Source organism: Panthera pardus, unplaced genomic scaffold (assembly GCF_024362965.1).
Source record: "Panthera pardus isolate Hobbes unplaced genomic scaffold, ASM2436296v1 HiC_scaffold_2, whole genome shotgun sequence".
Taxonomy (NCBI): Eukaryota; Metazoa; Chordata; class Mammalia; order Carnivora; family Felidae; genus Panthera; species Panthera pardus.
Genome location: NW_026526765.1, coordinates 49027906 through 49048008, shown reverse-complemented (window position 1 = coordinate 49048008; position 20103 = coordinate 49027906). Strand labels below are relative to the sequence as shown.

The 20103-nt window shown below is 35.9% G+C and overlaps 1 protein-coding gene across 2 annotated transcripts in view; it reads left to right on the top strand.

The window, feature by feature from the left end:
* The window catches only part of SOX30 (SRY-box transcription factor 30), a 37321-nt gene extending 19876 nt beyond the window's left edge, over window positions 1-17445 (top strand). Inside the window, exon 5 of one of the 2 annotated variants that reach the window (XM_019464544.2) lies at window positions 16385-17445. In XM_019464544.2, coding sequence (XP_019320089.2) covers window positions 16385-16766 — 382 coding nt within the window. In that variant the 3' untranslated portion in view covers window positions 16767-17445. The remainder of the gene's footprint in view (window positions 1-16384) is intronic. The other variant, XM_019464545.2, reaches the window with a different exon arrangement.
* The last annotated feature ends 2658 nt before the right edge of the window (window positions 17446-20103 follow it).

Here is a 20103-nt window from a genome sequence, read left to right as displayed (position 1 = left end):
ACTATGATAAAATGAAACTGGTAATAACAGAAAGAAAACCAGAAAATTTAAAAATACATGGAAATTTAACTCTTAAACAACCAATGGGTCAAATAAGACATCACAAGGGAAATTATAAAATATTTGAGATGAATGAAAATGAAAACACAGCATCTCAAAACTTTGTGAAAGCAGTACTGACAGAAATTATAGCTTCAATGACCTACATTTCAAAAGTAAGCTTTCAAGCAAACAGGATAACTTTAAACCTTAAGGATCCAGAAAAAGAAGAGCAAACAAAACCTAAGCTCACAAAAGGAAATAAATAATAAAGATTAGAGATAAATAAAGAATAGAAAAACAAAAGAGACCTTAATGAAGTAGAGAAAAGCAAAATCAATAAAAGTTAGCTTTTTGAAAAGATCAATAAAATTGCTGAAACTTTAGCTAGACTGACTAAGAAAAAAAGAGATAAGACATAAATTACTAAAATCAGATGTGAAATTCAGTACATTGCTACCAACTTTGCAGAAATAAAAATGACTATACGAGAATACACTGAATAATTGTATTTCTACCTGTCAGATAACCTAGATAAAATGGACAAATACATGAATTATCAAAACTGACTCAAGAAGAAATAGCAAATCTTAACAGACCTATATTAAGAGATTGAATCAGTAATCAAAAACTTCCCAGCAAAGAAAAGCCCTAGGCTAGATAATTTCATTGGTGAATTCTACCAAATGTTTAAAGAGGAATTAACACCAATCCTCAAACTCTTCTAAAAAAATATGAGGGAACACTTCTAGGGCCAGTATCGCTCTGCTACCAAAGCCAGACAAAGATGTCATGAGAAGGAATATTACAGACCAATATATCTTAAGCATATAGATGTAAAATATGTTCAGTAAAATACTAGCAAACAGAATCCAGCAGCATATGAAAAGGATTACATATCAAGACCAAATGGGATTTACCCCAGGAATGTAAGTATGGTTCAACATCTGAAAATCAATCAGTGTAATACACCTCACAAATACAATAAAGGAAAAAAATCACCCTATCATCTCAAATAATGTAGAAAAAGCATTTGATAAAATCCAACAATTCCTGATTTCAAAACTTAATGGGAAAACTAGGAATAGAACTTCCTCAGTGTGATAAAGGGCATTTTTGTTCAAAACCTACAGTTAATATTATCTTCACTGATGAAGGACCAACAGCTTTCCTCCTAAGATTTGGAACCAGAAAAGGATATCTGTTTTCACAATTACTGTTCAACATTGTACTAGAAGTTCTAGCCAGAGCAATTAAGTGTGTGTGTGTTGGGGGGGAAGACATCCAAAATAAAAGAAATAAAATTATTTCTTTTTACACATCATCCTATAAATGGAAAATCCTGTATTTAGAATATCCCAAAGAATCCACAAAAATTTGTTGGAGCCAGTGAATAATTCAGCAAAGTTGCAGGATAGAAGATCAATATACAAAAATCACCTGAATTTTCTGTACACTAATGAGCAATCCAAAAAGGAAATTAAGAAAACAGTTCCACTTACAATAGCATCAAAAAGTGAAATACCTAGGAATAAATCTAACCACAGATGTGCAAGACTATCAACTGAAAACTACAAATCATTATGGAATGAAATTAAATATCTAAATAAATGCAAAGGTATTTATGTACATGCATTGGAAGACTTAATATTGTTAAGATGACAGTACTTCCCAAAGTGATTTATAGAATCAATACAATCCCTGTCAAAATCCCAATGGCCTTTTTTTGAAGAAATGGAAAAGCTGATCCTAAAATTTATATGGAATTGTAAGTGACCCAGAATAGTTTTAAAACAATCTTGAGAAAGGAGAACAAAGTTAGAGGAGTGACTTCAAACTTACTACAAAGCTACTGTCTCAAACAATGTGGTATCAAGAAAATGAAAAGACATGTTACTGGGAGAAAATATTTGCAAAAGATGTATCTGATACAGGACTGGTGTACAAAATATACAAAGTATTGAATTCTTAAAACTCAACAATAACTAAATAACCTGATTAAAAATGGACAAAAGACCTGTGAACAGACGCCTCACCAAAGAACATATACAGATGGCAGTTAAGCACATGAAAAGATGCTTCACATTATGTATCTTTAGGGAATTAGAAATTTATTTTTATCTGTTCATTTTTTTAAGATCAGCCCCATTATGATTTTTTTAATTTAATTTTTAAAAAATTTATATCCAAGTTAGCATATAGTGCAACAATGATTTCAGGAGTAGATTCCTTAATGCCCCTTACCCCTTTAGCCCATCCCCCCCTCCCACAACCCCTCCAGTAACCCTCTGTTTGTTTTCCATATTTAAGAGTCTCTTATGTTTTGTCTCACTCCCTGTTTTTATATTATTTTTGCTTCCCTTCCCTTATGTTCATCTGTTTTGTATCTTAAAGACCTCATATGAGTGAAGTCATATGATATTTGTCTTTCTCTGATTCACTAATTTCACTTAGCATGATACCCTCTAGTTCCATCCACATAGTTGCAAATGGCAAGATTTCATTCTCCTAGATTGCTGAGTAATACTCCATTGTATATACATGTATATATATATATATACATATATATATATATATGTATATATATATATACATGGATGTATACATATATACTCCATTGTATATACATATATACATATATGTATATATGTATATACAATGGAGTATATATGTATATATATACATATACACACACACACACACATATATATATATATATATATATATATATATATATATATATATATATACACACTACATCTTCCTTATCCATTCATCCATCGATGGACATTTGGGCTCTTTCCATACTTTGGCTATTATTGATAGTGCTGCTATAAACACTGTGTCCCTTTGAAGCAGCATACCTGTATCCCTTGGATAAATACCTAGTAGTGCAATTGCTGGGTCATAGGGTAGTTCTATTTTTAATTTTTTGAGGAACCTCCATATTGTTTTCCAAAGTGGCTACACCAGCTTGGATTCCCACCAGCAGTGCAAAAGAGATCCTCTTTCTCCACATTCTCGCCAACATCTGTTGTTGCCTGAGTTGTTAATGTTAGGCGTTATGATAGGTATGAGGTGGTATCTCATTGTGGTTTTGATTTGTATTTCCCTGATGATGAATGATGTTGAGCATTTTTTTCATGTGTTGGTTGGCCATCTGGATGTCTTCTTTGGAGAAGTGTCTATTCATGTCTTTTGCCTGTTTCTTCACTGGATTATTTGTGTTTTGGGTGTTGAGTTTGATAAGTTCTTTATAGATTTTGGATACTAACCCTTTATCTGATATGTTATTTGGAAATGTCTTCTCCCATTCTGTCAGTTGCCTTTAAGTTTTGCTGATTGTTTCCCTCACTGTGCAGAAGCTTTTTATTTTGATGAGGTCCTAATAGTTCATTTTTGCTTTTGTTTCCCTTACCTCTAGAGATGTGTTGAGTAATAAGTTGTTTTTGCCTGCTTTCTCCTCAAGGCTTTTGATGGCTTCCTTTCTTATATTTAGGTCTTTCATCCATTTTGGGTTTATTTTTATGTATGGTGTAAGAAAGTGGTCCAGGTTCATTTTTCTGCATGTTGCTGTCCAGTTTTCCCAGCACCACTTGCTGGAGAGACTGTCTTTATTCCATTGGATATTCTTTCCTGCTTTGTCAGAGATTAGTTGGCCATACATTTGTGGGTCCATTTCTGGGTTCTCTATTCTGTTCCATTGATCTGAGTGTCTGTTTCTGTGCCAGTACCATGGTGTCTTGATGATTACAGCTTTGTAGTACAGCTTGAAGTCCGGTATTGTGATGCCTCCTGCTTTGGTTTTCTTTTTCAAGATTGCTTTGGCTATTCGGGGTCTTTTCTGGTTCCATACAAATTTTAGGATTGTTTGTTCTAGCTCTGTGAAAAATGCTAGTGTTATTTTGTTAGGGATTGCAATGAATATGTATATTGCTTTGGGTAGTATTGACATTTTAACAATATTTGTTCTTCCTATCTAGAAGCATGGAATATTTTTCCATTTCTTTGTGTCTTCTTCAATTTCTTTCATAAGCTTTCTATAGTGTCCAGTGTATAGATTTTTCACCTCTTTGGTTAAATTTATTCCTAGGTATTTTATGGTTTTTGTTACAATTGTAAATGGGATCTATTCCTTGATTTCTCTTTCTGTTGCTTCATTATTGGTGTATAGGAATGCAACCAATTTCTGTGCATTGATTTTATATCCTGCAACTTTGCTGAATTCATGGATCAGTTCTAGCAGTTTTTTGGTGGAATCTTTTGGGTTTTCCATCTATAGTATCATGTTATCTGTGAAGAGTGAAAGTTTGACCTCCTCCTGGCCAGTTTGGATGCCTTTTATTTCTTTGTGTTGTCTGATTGTGGAGGCTAAGACTTCCAATACTATGTTGAATAACAGTGGCGAGAGTGTACATCCCTGTCTTGTTCCTGACCTTAGGGGGAAAGCTCTCAGTTTTTCCCCATTGAGGATGGTATTAGCGTTGGGTCTTTCATACATGGCTTTTATGATCTCAAGGTATGATCCTCTGTCCCTACTTTCTGGAGGGTTTTTATCAAGAAAGGATGCTGTATTTTGTCAAATGCTTTCTCTGCATCTATTGAGAGGATCATGTGGTTCTTGTCCTTTCTCTTACGATGTGACAAATCACATTGATTATTTTGCGGATATTGAACCAGCCCTGCATCCCAGGTATAAATCCCACTTGGTCGTGGTGAATAATTTTTTTAATGTATTGTTGGATCCAGTTGGCTAATAACTTGAGGATTTTTGCATCCATATTCATCAGGGAAATTGGTCTATAGTTCTCCTTTTTAGTGGGGTCTTTGGTTTTGGTCTTCTATGCTGGCTTCATAGAAGGAGTTTGGAAGTTTTCCTTCCATTTCTATTTTTTGGAACAGCTTCAAGAGAATAGGTGTTAACTCTTCCTTAAATGTTTGGTAGAATTCCCCTGGAAAGCCATCTAGCTCTGCACTCTTGTTTTTTGGGAGATTATTGATTACTAATTCGACTTCTTTGCTGGTTACAGGTCTGTTCAAATTTTCTATTTCTTCATGTTCAGTTTTGGTAGTTTATATGTTTGTAGGAATTTGTTCATTTCTTCCAGATTGCCTATTTTATTGGCATATAATTGCTCATAATATTCTCTTAATATTGTTCTTGTTTCTCCTGTATTGGTTTTGATCTCTCCTCTTTCATTCTTATTTTATTTATTTGGGTCCTTTCCTTTTTCTTTTTGATCCAGCTGGTTAGTGGTTTATCAATTTTGTTAATTCTTTCAAAGAACCAGCTTCTGGTTTCGTTGATCTGTTCTACTGTTTTTTTTGTTTGTTTTGTTTTGTTTTGTTCTGTTTTGTTTTTGATAGCATTGATTTCTGCTCTCATCTTTATTATTTCCTGTCTTCTGCTGGTTTTGGTTTTATTTGCTGTTCTTTTTCCAACTGTTTAAGGTGTAAGGTTAGGTTGTGTATCTGAAACCTTTCTTCCTCCTATGGAAAAGATTGGTTTGCTATATACTTCCCTTTTATGACTGCCTTGGCTGTGTCCCAGAGGTTTTGGGCTGTGGTGTTATCATTTTCATTGGCTTCCATATACTTTTTAATTTCCTCTTTAACTGCTTGGTTAACCCATTCATTCTTAAGTAGGATGTTCTTTAGTCTGCAAGTATTTGTTATCTTTCCAAATTTTTTCTTGTGGTTGATTTCGAGTTTCACAGCGTTGTGGTCTGAAAATATGCACGGTATGATCTCGATCTTTTTGTACTTGTTGAGGGCTGATTTGTGTCCCAGTATGTGATCTATTCTGGAGAACGTTCCATGTGCACTGGAGAAGAATGTATATTCTGCTGCTTTAGGATGAAATGTTCTGAATATATCTGTTAAGTCCATCTGGTCCAGTGTCTCATTCAAAGCCATTGTTTCCTTCTTGATTTTCTGTTTAGATGATCTGTCCATTGTTGTAATTGGGGTGTTGAAGTCCCCTACTATTATGGTATTATTATCAATGAGTTTCTTTATGTTTGTGGTTAATTGATTTACATATTTGGGTGCTTTCACATTTGGAGCATAAATGTTTACAATTGTTAGGTCTTCTTGGTAGATATACCCCTTAATTATGATATAATGCCCTTCTTCATCTCTTATTACAGTCTTTATTTTGAAGTCTAGATCGTCTGATATAAGTAGGCTACTCCAGCTTTCTTTTGTCGACCATTAGCATGATAGATGGTTCTCCATCCCCTTACTTTCAGTCTGAAGGTGTCTAGGTCTAAAGTGGTCCTCTTGTAAACAGCATATAGATGGATTTTGTTTTCTTATCTATTCTGTTACCCTATGTCTTTTGATTGGAGCATTTAGTCCATTGACGTTTAGAGTGAGTACTGAAAGATATGAATTTTTTGTTTAATTTTTTTTAATTATTTATTTTTGACAGAGAGACAGAGCATGAGTGAGGGAGGGGCAGAGAGAGAGAGGGAGGCATAGAATCCGAAGCAGGCTCCAGGCTCTGAGCTGTTAGCACAGAGCCTGACACCGGGCTCGAACTCACAGACCACGAGATCATGACCTGAGCCAAAGTCGGATGCTCAACCGACTGAGCCACCCAGGCTCCCCTGAAAGATATGAATTTATTGCCATTATGTTGCTTGTAGAGTTGGGAGTTTCTGGTGGTGTTCTCTGGCCCTTTCTAGTCTTTGTTGCTTTTAGTCTTTTTTTTTCCTCCGTCTTTTCTCTCCCCAGAGCCCCAGAGAGTCCCCCTTGAAGTTTCTTGCAGGTCTGGTTTAGTGGTCACCAACTCCTTTAATTTTCATTTTGTCTGGGAAACTTTTAATCTCTTTTTCTATTTTGAATGACAGCCTTGCTGGATAAAGAATTACTGGCTGCATATTTTTCCAATTCAGCACATTTAATGTATCCTGCCACTCCCTTCTGACCTGCCAAGTTTCTGTGGATAGGTCTGTTGCAAGCCTGATCTGTCTTCTCTTGTAAGTTAAGGACTGTTTTTCCCTTACTGGTTTCATGATTCTTTCTTTGCCTGAGTATTTTGTGAATTTGACTATGATATGCCTTGTTGATGGTCAGTTTTTGTTGAATCTAGTGGGAGTCCTCTGTGCTTCCTGGATTTTGATGTCTGTGTCTTTCCCCAGGTTAGGAAAGTTTTCCGGTATGATTTGCTCACATAACCCTTCTACCTCTTTTTCTCTGTCTTCATCTTCTGGGACCCCTATGGTTCTCATGTTGTTTCTTTTTAATAAGGCACTGATTTCTCTAATTCTTAAATCATTCTCTTTTGCCTTAGTCTTCCTCTTTTTGTCTGCTTCATTATTCTCCATAAGTTTGTCCTCTATATCACTGATTCACTGCTCTGCCTCATCCATCCTTGCTGCCATGGCCTCCATTCGAGATTGCAGCTCAGTTATAGCATTTTTTATTTCATCCTGACTGGCTTTTACTTCTTTTATCACTGCAGGAAGGGATTCTAATCTATTTTTTAACCCCAGCTAGTATTTTTATTATCGTGATTCTAAATTCTGGTTCAGACATCTTGCTCGTATCTGTGTTGATTAGGTCCCTGGCTGTCATGTCTTTTTTTCTTTTGGGGTAAATTCCTTCATTTCATCATTTTGAAGGAAGAAAAGGAATTAATAAGGTAAAAAAAATTAAAATTAAAAAATTAAAAACAACACACACACACACACAAAATCAAAGAAATTATGCTAGGTCCTAGGTATATTTTGTTCTGGTTGTTGAAAGGAGCTTCATAGATTAGAGAAAAAAGAGAAAAAGGGGGGAAAAAAAGAAGAAAAAGGAAAAAAAGAAAAACATTTGAAAATTTGAAAAAGTGAATACAATGGAACATAATAAAATGAAATGATGGAAGTAAAATAGAATTTGAAAAATTTACAAAATAGTAAAAAATATAGTAGGAAAAAATTAAAGAAAAATATTTTTAATAAAAATTGAAAATAAAAATATTTTTTTTTCTCTTTCTGATGAGTTCTGTGGTTCAGGTTGTGAAAATTATTGTGTTAATCCTCAAATCAATTTTCTAGGTGTGCAGGATGGTTTAGTGTTGATCTGTCTGTATTTCATGGATGCGAGGTGCAAGAAAAAAAAAACTTCCATGCTGTTCTGCCATCTTGGCTCTTCCCAGCTCCATTATGTTTTATTTGAAAGTTTTGGTTCTTCCTCCTTTTTTCTTTCTTTTTAAATTTTTATTTAAATCCAAATTAGTCAACATATATTGTAAAATTGATTTCAGGAATAGAATTTAGTGGTTCATCACTTACATATAACACCCAGTGCTCGTCCCAACAAGTCTTCTCCTTAATGACTCTTGCCCATTTAGCCCATCTCCCCACCCAGCACCCCACCAGCAACCCTCAGTTTATTCTCTGTATTTAAGAGTCTCTTATGGTTTGTCTCCCTCTCTGTTTTTCTTATTTTTCCTTCCCTTCCCCTATGTTCATCTGATTTGTTTCTTAAATTCCACATATGAGTGAAATCATATGATATTTGTCTTTCTCTGATTGGCTTATTTCACTTAGCATAATACACTCTAGTTCCATCCATGTTGTTGCAGATGGCAAGATTTCATTCTTTTTGATTACTGAATAATAGGGACTTACAAATTTAAATGAGAAACCATTATAAACCTATCTGAACTTACCAAATCCAAAATACAGACAACACCAAATACTGCTGAGGATATAGAGCAAAGGACATTTTAATTCATTGCTAGTGGGAATGCATAATGGTATAATTATTTTGGAAGACAGTTTGGCAATTCCTTATAAAACTACAAAAACTCTTACCATATGATCCAGCAATCATACTCCTTGGTATTTACCAAAAATATTGAAAACTTGTGTTCACACAAAAACCTGCACACAGATGTTTATAGCCATTTTATTCATAATTGCCAAAACAGAAACAATCAAGATGTCCTTCAGTAGGTGACTAGATAAACTGTGATATACATAAACAGTGGAATATTATTCAGTGTTAAAAAGAAATGAACTATCAAGCCCTGAAAACACATGGGGGAATCTTACATGCATATGAATGAGTGAAAGAAGCAATGAATAGCATTATATTTTTGTCTTAGTTACTGTCTAGTTACAGAAATTTTTATATGTAAAGCAGAATAGCATAATGAATCTCCATGTACCCATCACTCAACAATTATCAACAGTTTAGCTCTTGTCAGTTTATTTATTTCTTCTACTTTTTAGTGGGAAGTGCTTTAAGTATGTTAAAGTAAATCACAGATGTCATATAATTTCATCTGCATATACATCAGTATGTATATTTATTAGCTAAGGACTTGAAAAAAATGTTGAACCATTTTTATACCTGAAGCATTAATATTTCCTTATTATCATCGAACAACTGACCTGTTGAATTTTCCTCCATTCACAATTAGTTTGCATAAAACAGGATCCAAGCAAGACGTACACATTGGATGTGATTATGTTTCTTAAGCCTCTTCTTTGCTAAAATCGTGCTCTAACCTCTTTCATTTTTTTAATTCCATGTATTTATTGAAGAAACAAGAAATTATACTCATCTTACATTTTGCTTATTACATCCTTGGATATTGTTTATATGTTTCCCTTTCAACTATTTTTTTTTTTCTGTAAAATGATAGATCTTGCAACTTGATTAAATTCAGGTTCAAATTTTTTTCTTTTACTTTTTTCCCCCTTTATTTTTCTTTTCCCTATTTCTCTCTCTCTCTCTCTCTCTCTCTCTCTCTCTCTCTCTCTCTCTCTCTCTCTCTTTGACAATGATACCTCCTGGGTGGTGTGTACTTTGTATTGTATCACATCAAGAGGTACACAAAGTCTGTTTTTCTCTAATAGTGATGTTAAGAATGATCTGTGGGTTCAGGTATTATCACTTTAATAGTACTTCTCAATTCTTGGCTGTACAGTAGCATCACTTGAAGAGTTTAGACCAAACAAATTAGAATCTTTGTCAGGGTAGGACCTGAGCAGCAGTATTCTTTAAAAGTTTCTCTAGGTTGAGGTGCCTGGATGGCTCAGTTGGTTAAGTATCCGACTTCAGTTCAGGTCATGATCTCACAGGGTTCAGAGAGCCCCACATCGGGCTCTCTGCTGTCACTGCTTCGAATCCTCTGTCCTCCCCTTTCCCTGCCCCTCCCTCCACCCCCCCACCCCATCTCTCTCTCTCATAAATATTAAACATTAAATAAAAAAGTTTTTCCAGGTGATTGTAACGGTCAGCTAAGGTTGAGAATTACCATTGTAATGATTTTAGTAGCTATGGTGATTGTTGCCTAGACCAATGGGATTGTAAAATGGTGATTTTCTCCATCAGCATTTCTTCATTAACTAGAATGCTTTTTTGAAGAAAAACTTGCCATCAACTACTTGGTTACTCTGAAATACAGGAAGAGCAGGATAAATTCTTGATTCCCCCTCCCCCCCACTCCCCACACCCTCGCCTGATATTACTGAGTCTTGTTTTGTTTTAGGAATACTGTCATGAACAAGTATATTTTTATATATTTGGTATTTTTTGATACATTGCAATCATTATTATATCTTCTGATGCTCAAATTATTCTTTTATTTGTCCAGTTGGCTATAAATTGGGTTCTGTGTCCTTAATCTTTGATAGCTTTTTTGTTCTCTGGCAAAGTATGCCCTAGGTTTTTCTTGCACGTTTTGTACTTCCCAGACCTGGAATCAGCCATTTTATCCAGAAATCCAAGTTTCTTTTACTGAAATCACAATTTGGGCAATAAGGATGCTTATCACTTCTGAATTAACAAAGTGTCTAGGGCTTTTCAGTGGAAAATATGAGAATACGTATGAGAATAATATGTATTTTTTGTATGCGAAGTAATTCATGAGTATATACTGATATTTCTAAAATAAATTAAATATTGTAGTTTCAAATGAAGTTCTTTGATTTTATGTGCTAACATCTTTTCTCCCTAGGAGAAATCTTGTTTTCTAGTGATTATAATATATTTGCTTTGTCCTACGAAATATGTTTTTTTTTTCCTAATATGTTTGTGGGGGGTGGGGGGAGAGAGAGAGAATAGCTTCAAAACAATTAGAGCAAGAGTTTCAAAGCAGCAGTATCACAAACAATAAAATTACCAAATGTAGTTTAGTATTTGTCATTCTTTTCTCTTTAGGGTGTATCTTACCGGGAAGACACAATAAAGACATCAGATTTAAATTATCTTGAAATAATTTTTCTCTGTGTAGTTAAGGAAACTGCAACTTGATATGAACTTGGGTTCATTTGTTTTCGTTTGCTTTTAATTTTTAGGGCATTACTTTTTAAAATAGTAAATTGTTTTAAAATTATGCAAAGTTGTTACATGGTTTCAAAGCCAAAATCATAATACAAAGTACATTCTGAGAAGCCTGGCTTCTCTGCCTGTCTCTTCCCCCCTTCCATCTTGCCTCCTACATGCCACCATTTCTTTTATTTTTTAATGTTTGTTTATTTTTGAGAAGGAGAGAGAGAGAGAGAGCGCAAGTGGGGGAGGGGCATAGAGACAGGGAGACAGAATCTGAAGCAGGCTCCAGGCTCCAAGCTGTCAGCACAGAGCCTGACATGGGGCTCGAACCCATGAACAGTGAGATCATGACCAGAGCCGAAGTCAGGTGCTTAACCGACTGAGGCACCCAGATGCCCCTACATACCACTACTTCAATTAGATTTTGCTCTACCTTTGCATTCTTTCTTTTTGAAAATAAAAGCAAAACATATGTGTGTATATTTATGAATACATTGCTACAAATAACTTTTTTTAAGACTAAGTAGTAACACATTATAAGTGTTTCTAGTTTCTTTTAAAAAAAAATTTTTTTTTTAACGTTTATTTACTTTTGAGACAGAGAGAGACAGAGCATGAATGGGGGAGGGTCAGAGAGAGAGGGAGACACAGAATCGGAAGCAGGCTCCAGGCTCTGAGCTGTCAGCACAGAGCCCTACGCGGGGCTTGAACTCACGGACCGTGAGATCATGACCTGAGCCAAAGTCAGACGCTTAACCAACTGAGCCACCCAGGTGCCCCAAGTGTTTCTAGTTTCTAAAGTACTCATATAGACATCCTCTGGCAAGTTCCTCATGACAGACCTTTTAAGTTGGCAGAACAGGTAATATTATCTCTTTTATATAAGGAACCCAATGGTCAGAAAAATGTAGGTTTCTTTAAGGTTACCAGGTTTATAAGTGGCACAGCTAGAACTAGTACCCATGTACTGTGGCATGGTAGTTAGGAGAACAAGTTCCAAAGTTAGCTTGCCTGATTCTGTTTCACTACTTACTAATTACTGACTTTGAGCACTTTACTCAGTCTCTTCCAGGTTATCTTTTTCCTCATCTGTTAAGTGGAGATAGAGTATCTGTCTCATATAGTTATTCTAATGAGTAATTGAGATAACACATAAACCTTAGCAGATGCCTAGAAAACGTAGTAATTGTTTGTTAAATGTTGACTAATATTATCATCCTGAAAATTCTAACTGATGCTTTTCCCACTATACCTCAGTGCTTCCAAAGTTATTCATTTTCATCCATGCAAACTTCTAGGATTACTCCTGTCTTAACTGATCTATTTTGTGGGTCTAATGTGTTTTTACCACACTGGTATAGCCATCTGGTGTTTGCAGTTTGCCTTACAGACTTGAGCACATGTCTACTATATACCTAGATTCTAGATCATTTTTATTTTGTATTTATTTTTAATGTTTATTTATTTGAGAGAAAGAGAGAGGGCAAGAGAAAGAGTGAGCACATGCATGTGAGCAGGGGAGGGGCAGAGTGAGAGGGAGAGAGATGAACCGTGAGTTCATGACTTGAGCCAAAATCAAGGGTCAGATGCTTAACTGAGCTACCCAGGTGCCCCTAGATCATTCTTAAATTAAATTATCCACCAAGCCTTGCATAATATCTTGCCTACGTTGAGTCCTGAAAAAAAATAGTGGGTGATTGTTTCCACCTGATGTGAAGGTTTTGTGAAAGAGAAAGTGTCTGTGTAATTCAGTGAATGGGGAGACGCTCAGGTGAAAGAGCTACAGGAGCAAAATCATACTAGCTAGAAGTATAACACGTTCAGGACGTATGTATTATATTAAAAATGCTTGAATGAAGATGTGGCAATAGGAAAGGGAATCTGAAACATTTTGGAAACTTAGCCTCATACTTGTGATAGTTAACATGGGCAAGGTTTGTAGCACTTGGAGATTTGGGGGTGAGATATCAATCCGCTGAAGATACCCCATATTTTCAGAGTTTGAGATGATGTCTAGTATGTTGATTATACTTCTATTTTTTAATAGAAGGAAACAAAGTTGACCTTTTTTTTAAAAAAAAGTGGGAGCAGAAATGAAACCCCCAACTTGTCATGGGTTTTGCCCATGACTATGGTTTTTATGTTTATGTTATCTGTCACTAGATGGAGTCCATGAGCCCAGGGAACTCTTGCTTGGACTTTTGTATATCCCTTCCTATGATTCCTGTTCTATGCCTTTACAATACCTAAAAAAATTGGGTTTGAATGGCAGAATTTTTAGATTTGCCTTAAAAAGGCAGTTTGTAAAACAGTAAAAATAATCTTTTCAATTGTTCATGTTGCAAAAATTTTATTTGGAAATGATCTTTAAAACCACAGTTTAATATCCATTCTAAATCTGATAGTGAGTGTTTTCAATTTAATTATTGTCAATTAAAGTTAAGTTGTCATCTTCTGTTCCAGTGGTGCAGCCCCACCCCTCCCCACCCTGCCCAGGAACTTTTTTTTTTGTATAGTTGACACACAATGTTATATTCATTTCAGATGTACAGCATAGTGATTTGATAAGTGTATACATTGTGCTATGTTCATCACAAGTGTAGCTACCATCTGTCCCCTGTACATTGCTCTTACAATATTATTAACTGTATTCCTTATACTGTGCCTTTTGTTCCTGTGACTTATTCACTTGTTAACTGGAAGCCTGTATCTCCCACTCCCCTTCACTCATTTTGCCCAACATCCCACCCCTCTCTCCTCTGGCAACCATCAGTTTGTTCTCTGTATTCTGCTTACTGCTGTAATACTGTAATACTGTTGTATTCTGCTTATTATGCTTACGGTCTGATTCTGCTTTTTGTTCATTGTTTGTTTTTTTTATTCCACTTATAAGTGAAATCATATGGTATTTGTCCTTCTCAATCTGACTTATTTCACTTAGCATGATACCCTCTAGGTCCATTTATGTTGTTGCAAATGACAAGATCTCACTTTTTTTTTAAGTTTATTTATTTTGAGAGAAAGAAGGGGGAAGGGGCAGAGAGAGAGAGAGAGAGAGAGAGAGAATCCCAAGCACAGAGATGGATGTGGGGCTCAATCCCACGAACCATGAGATCATGACCTGAGCTGAAATCAAGTGTTGGATGTTTAATTGACTGAGCCACCCAAATGTCCCAGTATCCCATACTTTTTTATGGCTGCATAATACTCCATTGTGTGTATATATAACACATCTGTTTTATCCATTCATCTACTAATGGACACTTAGGTTGCTTCCATTTCTTAGCTATTGTAAATAAAACTGCAATAAACATAGGGGTGTATATATCTTTTTGAATTGATGTCTTCATATTCTTTGGGTAAATACCCCATAGTGGAATTATTGGATCATATGGTAATTCTATTTTTAACTTTTTGAGGAACCTCCATGTTGTTTTCCATAGTGACTGGTACCAATTTACCAATAGCATTGAGGTCCCTTTTTCTCCAAATCCTCACCAACACTTGTTATTTTTTGTCTTTTTGACTTTAGCCCTTCTATCAGGTGTAAGATGATATTCCATCATGGTTTTGATTTGTATTTGCTTGATGACAAGTGATGTTGAGCATCGTTTCATATGTCTGTTGACCATCTGTATATCTTCTTTAGAAAGATGTCTATTCAGGGGCGCCTAGGTGGCTCAGTCGGTTGAGTGTACGGCTTTGGCTCAGATCATGATCTCACAGTTTGTGTGTTTGAACCCCACATCGGGCTCTGGGCTGACAGCTTAGAGCCTGGAGCCTGCTTCTGATTCTGTGTTTCCCTCTCTTTCTGCTCCTCCCCCACTCATGCTCTGTCTCTCTCTCCTTCAAAAATAAATACAAACATTTAAAAAAAATTAGAAAGATGTCTATTCAGGTCCTCTGCCCGTTTTTTAATCAGATTGTTTTTTGATGTAGAGTTATATAAATTCTTTATATGTTTTGGATATTAACCCCTTATCAGGTATACCATTTGTAAATATCTTCTCCCATTCAGTAAGGTTACCTTTTTGTTTTGTTTATAGTTTCCTTTGCTATGTAAACGCTCTGAGGTAGTCCCAGTAGTTTATTTTTGCTTTTGTTTCCCTTGCCTTAGGAGACATATCTAGAAAACTGTTATGAGCAATGTCAGTGAAATTACTGCCTGTGCTCTTTTCTAGGATTTTTATGGTCTCACAGTAAGGTCTTTAATCCATTTTGGGTTCATTTTTGTGTATCCTATTCAAAGGTGGCCCAGTTTCATTCTTTTTACATGTAGCTATTCAGTTTTCCCAGCACCATATTGAAGACAGTATTTTCCCCATTGTATATTCTTGCCTCTTTTGTCATAAATTAATTGATCATGTAATCATAGATTTATTTTTGAGTTCTATTTTTGAGTTCTGTTCAGTTCTGTTGATCTATGTGTCTATTTTTGTGCCAGTGCCGTATGTTTTGATTGCTATAGCTTTGAATATCTTGAAATATGGAATGGTGATATCTCCAGCTTCCCCCCACCACCCTGCCCAAGATTGCTTTAGCTATTCGGGGTCTTTCATGGTTCCATACAAATTTTAGGATTACTTGTTCTAGTTTTGTGACAAATGTAGTTGATGAGTAGTTCTTGATTGCAACACAATTATACATCACCCCCCCATAAGATTTGTTTCAAATACTAATAAGAACAATTGTTGCACTGCTTACCAAGTATCAATTTTTAGCACAGTATAACACATGTCTGCATTTCCAAAACCTTACATGGTAGTAGGCATCATGAGAGAAAAGCCCAGATAAGCAATTTTTCTTTATCAAGGCTGTCAAAGGTAAGAAGCCTGAGGCTGATAATAGATAATGGTTCTAGTGAGTCAAACTTACTTTGCCATTTAGTTTCTGTTGGGACTTGGTAATAGTAAAAGAACAGATGGATACATGAAGTGGTTGAGGAGTTATCTTGGGAACTTTCCAGGCCCCAAAGAGGAGCAGTTAAATGTGCTCAATTAGTCTGTGTGCAAGGAAACACGTGGGCAAGGTATGATCTAATTCCTTTTTTGTCTTTCTGCTGCAGCACGTGCCCTTATAGTCGGCCTCCCTTTGGCTATGGAAATTTTCCAAGTTCAATGCCAGAATGCCTTGGTTATTATGAAGACAGGTACCAAAAACACGAGGCTATGTTTTCAGCTTTAAATAGAGACTATCCTTTTAGAGACTACCCAGATGAACGTACACACAGTGAAGATTCTCGGAGTTGTGAGAGCGTGGATGGGACCTCTTACTATAACAGTCATAGCCACAGTGGGGAAGAATACTTAAATCCTATGCCTCAGCTGGACATTGGAGCCTTGGAGAACGTCTTCACAGCCCCAACGTCAACTCCCTCTAGCATCCAGCAAGTCAATGTCACTGACAGTGATGAGGAGGATGAAGAAAAAGTGCTCAGGAATTTATAATTTTAAAACAAATATGCACAGAAAATAAACATTTCTTAAAATATACTCTGGGTCAGTTGGTGTGAGAAAAAAAGCCTAGAAAGCTTTGCTGAGAGTTTTCAGCCATGATATGAGGGGTCAAAATCAAACGTGATGTATGCCTTCATAAAGATTTGATTAGTGAAACTGGAGTCCTGATGTTTCATCGTAGGAATATTTAAGATATAAAGTAGTTTATTTTTGTGGCTGAAATTTGCATCAATATATATTATCATTACTTTATCTTGGAATGTGAAAAATACTGAATCCTCACAATTATATTTGAAGGGATAGGGAGTGTATAGCTGGCATGATAAGTGTGATTTGTATTTTATCTCAACATACATTTATTTATTTTTCTTATATGATTTTTTGTTTGGTGTTTATGTAACATTTATGGATATTGTCAGTTTTTATGTAACATTTTGAAAGTATTTTGATAACTTTTAGTAGTGAATTTGGACTCAATTGCTAAATTTAATTTATGTGAATAACCAATTATAAGTTGCAAATATGTTTTCATGGCACTGGGTTAAGTCCTTCCGCTAAATTAGTCATTTCTGTTCCTAAACATTTTCATCATCTTTTTTGGATTTATTTTTCCATTTGGTATGCATTGTTCTACTTTTGTTATAATTAAATAAACATAGATAAAATTGTTCTTGTTGGATGTTTTCTGTTTGGGGGATAGAAATAAGCAAAATGAATACTGTTCAGGTGCGGATAGTTTCCATACCACGTGCAGATTCTTAGTAGATATTTATTTTTATTTAATAGTCTCCAGAATTGCACAGATTCTATTAGCTTACACGAGACTTAAAACTGTATCAATAAAGATGTTGTGCACATATTCTGATGCCGTTTTCAAACTCTTTTCACGTGTGTACATGTGACTTAAGCACTACCCCAAATGGAAAAACTCTTCCAGGTTTGGTTCAAACAGCTGTCTCTAAAACCATGGAGTTCATGGAAGAGCACATGGAATTTTTTTAATTCACAGTGAGCAATAAAAATCCTTCTTGTGATGTGTCCTCATGGTAAGTGGCCACTGTGGATTGAGAGAACCTATTTAGAACAGGATCAGGACCACCAGAGTTGGGATCATGGTAGAAGAGATCTACAAGGCACCTGAACCAAGGATCAGAAATATCCACAAACCAATACACTTTTCCCTCAGTGATCTGTATAATTTATGCAAATTGAGATCTTGTTACGTAATACTGCTTGGAAATTGTATATGGAAACCTGTTCTAAGCTTCCAACATCTTCCTTTACTAAGTCTGTATTTGTTCCTTAAGGAAAGTTTGTTAATGTAATATATTTCATCAACCCTATACTTAATTGTATGTAATATTTCCTCTTCCCAATAAAATTTTATTTTCATATTTTATATTTTTTATTACTCTGTGCAATGTCATTTCAATGTGGTTAAAGAGCAAAATTTGAATTTATTGATAGGACAAACATGTAACCCCACATTGGAACTAAAGTGACATTTGGTTGTCTTCACAATTGATGTTTATAACTAAGGGAAAATGTGTGTGTCAGCTTGACCCATTTTATCCCATCTAATTTTTTTTACTGTTTATTTATTTATTTATTTATTTTAACGTTTATTTATTTTTGAGACAGAGAGAGACAGAGCATGAACGGGGGAGGGTCAGAGAGAGGGAGACACAGAATCTGAAACAGGCTCCAGGCTCTGAGCTGTCAGCACAGAGCCCGACTCAGGGCTCGAACTCACGGACTGCGAGATCATGACCTGAGCCGAAGTCGGACGCTTAACTGACTGAGCCCCCCAGGCGCCCCAGTTTATTTATTTTTGAGAGAGAGAGAGAAAGAGAGAGAGAGACCGAGTGGGGGAGGGGCAGCAAGAGTCAGGGCGAGGGGGGGGTGGGGGGGGGTGGGGAGACACAGAATGTGAAGCAGGCTCCAGTCTCTGAGCTGTCAGCACAGAGCCCAAAGTGGGGCTCGAACTCATGAACCATGAGATCATGACCGGAGCTGAAGTCACTAAACTGACTGAGCCACCCAGGTGCCCCTATCCCATCTCATTTTAATAATACCTTAGTGATTAAATGGGGTTTTGATTACAGATCTTATAGGCAAATTGGTTGGGGTAAATCCCTTTGTAAGGCAGCTGAATGTTACAGAGCATAGTTTAGTGTTTTCCCTGTCTACCTTTAGGCTAGCCCTGTACCACCAATTCCTTCCTTCTTGTACTTAATGGCTGTTGAGGATGGGCAACAGTGCTGGGATCACATGTCAAGAGTTTAGATTATATACAGATACACAAGATAATTTGGGCTGGAAAATATGGGTAGCTCTTATGGAGAAAAGTAACCCAACTGCAGATAAGCATGCCTCTCTACAAATGCCCATATCTGCTCATTTATAGCTCTTTAAATCACTGTTGGCTCTGACTAGAGATCTACAGACTAAACAAAGCCCTGCCCCATTGGCACTAATTCATCTGCCTCTTCAAGTCATCAGAGTGAAATTTTCTAAGCTTGGAGCCACAAGCACTTTCTAATAGGTCTCATTGCCTTGTTTGTTCTTATGAATTAGAGGTAATACTTGTAATAAGAATAGCCTTCTTTAGGCAATCATGTACTGGCTTCATTGATGTGAATTGGGTAGCTTGAAAACTTGATGCACCTGTAATTTTATTAATTGTTGATGCAGATGATTGTTAATAATGCATTTCCTGTTGTGTTTACCAAGCCAAAGGGGCTCAGCGTAGGCTGAGATAATATTACCGCCTAAGACAAAGAAAACGGTAGCTGCTCATTACTGGGTAGTTTGCTAAAAAGGGATCTGGCTACTACAAGTGAATTTACAAAAGTGTTGTCTCTGTTTTAACACTTAATATAATTTGAGGAGAATGAAGTGAACTATTGGGGTGAAAGTCTATAAGGTGAGACCTGGTGCCTTTTCAGATTGGGTATGCCCCCAGATTTCATGAAGCCCTCTGATGTATACTTTAGAAATAAAATTAAAGGAAACATAAAAAAAAAAAAAAAAGAATAGCCTTCTTTAAAAGTGTGTTGAAATATCAGCATGTTCAAAGCATCAAACTTTTCTGTGCTTTTGACAAAGCTGCTCTGGCTAATCGCAAATTAACGAAACTGTTTTCACTGAAAATAAAATGAAAATAAATTTAATCCCAATTTTCAAGTAGCCTAATTATCAAATTTAGAAGGGCAGGAGCAGTGCTTTTCCAAATGTGTTAGTTGGAACCCAAGCCATTTAGATATTCTGACAATATTTAAGTTTGGGAAACACATCCTACTCCTCTGCCTTGGGGATGGTTGTTAAA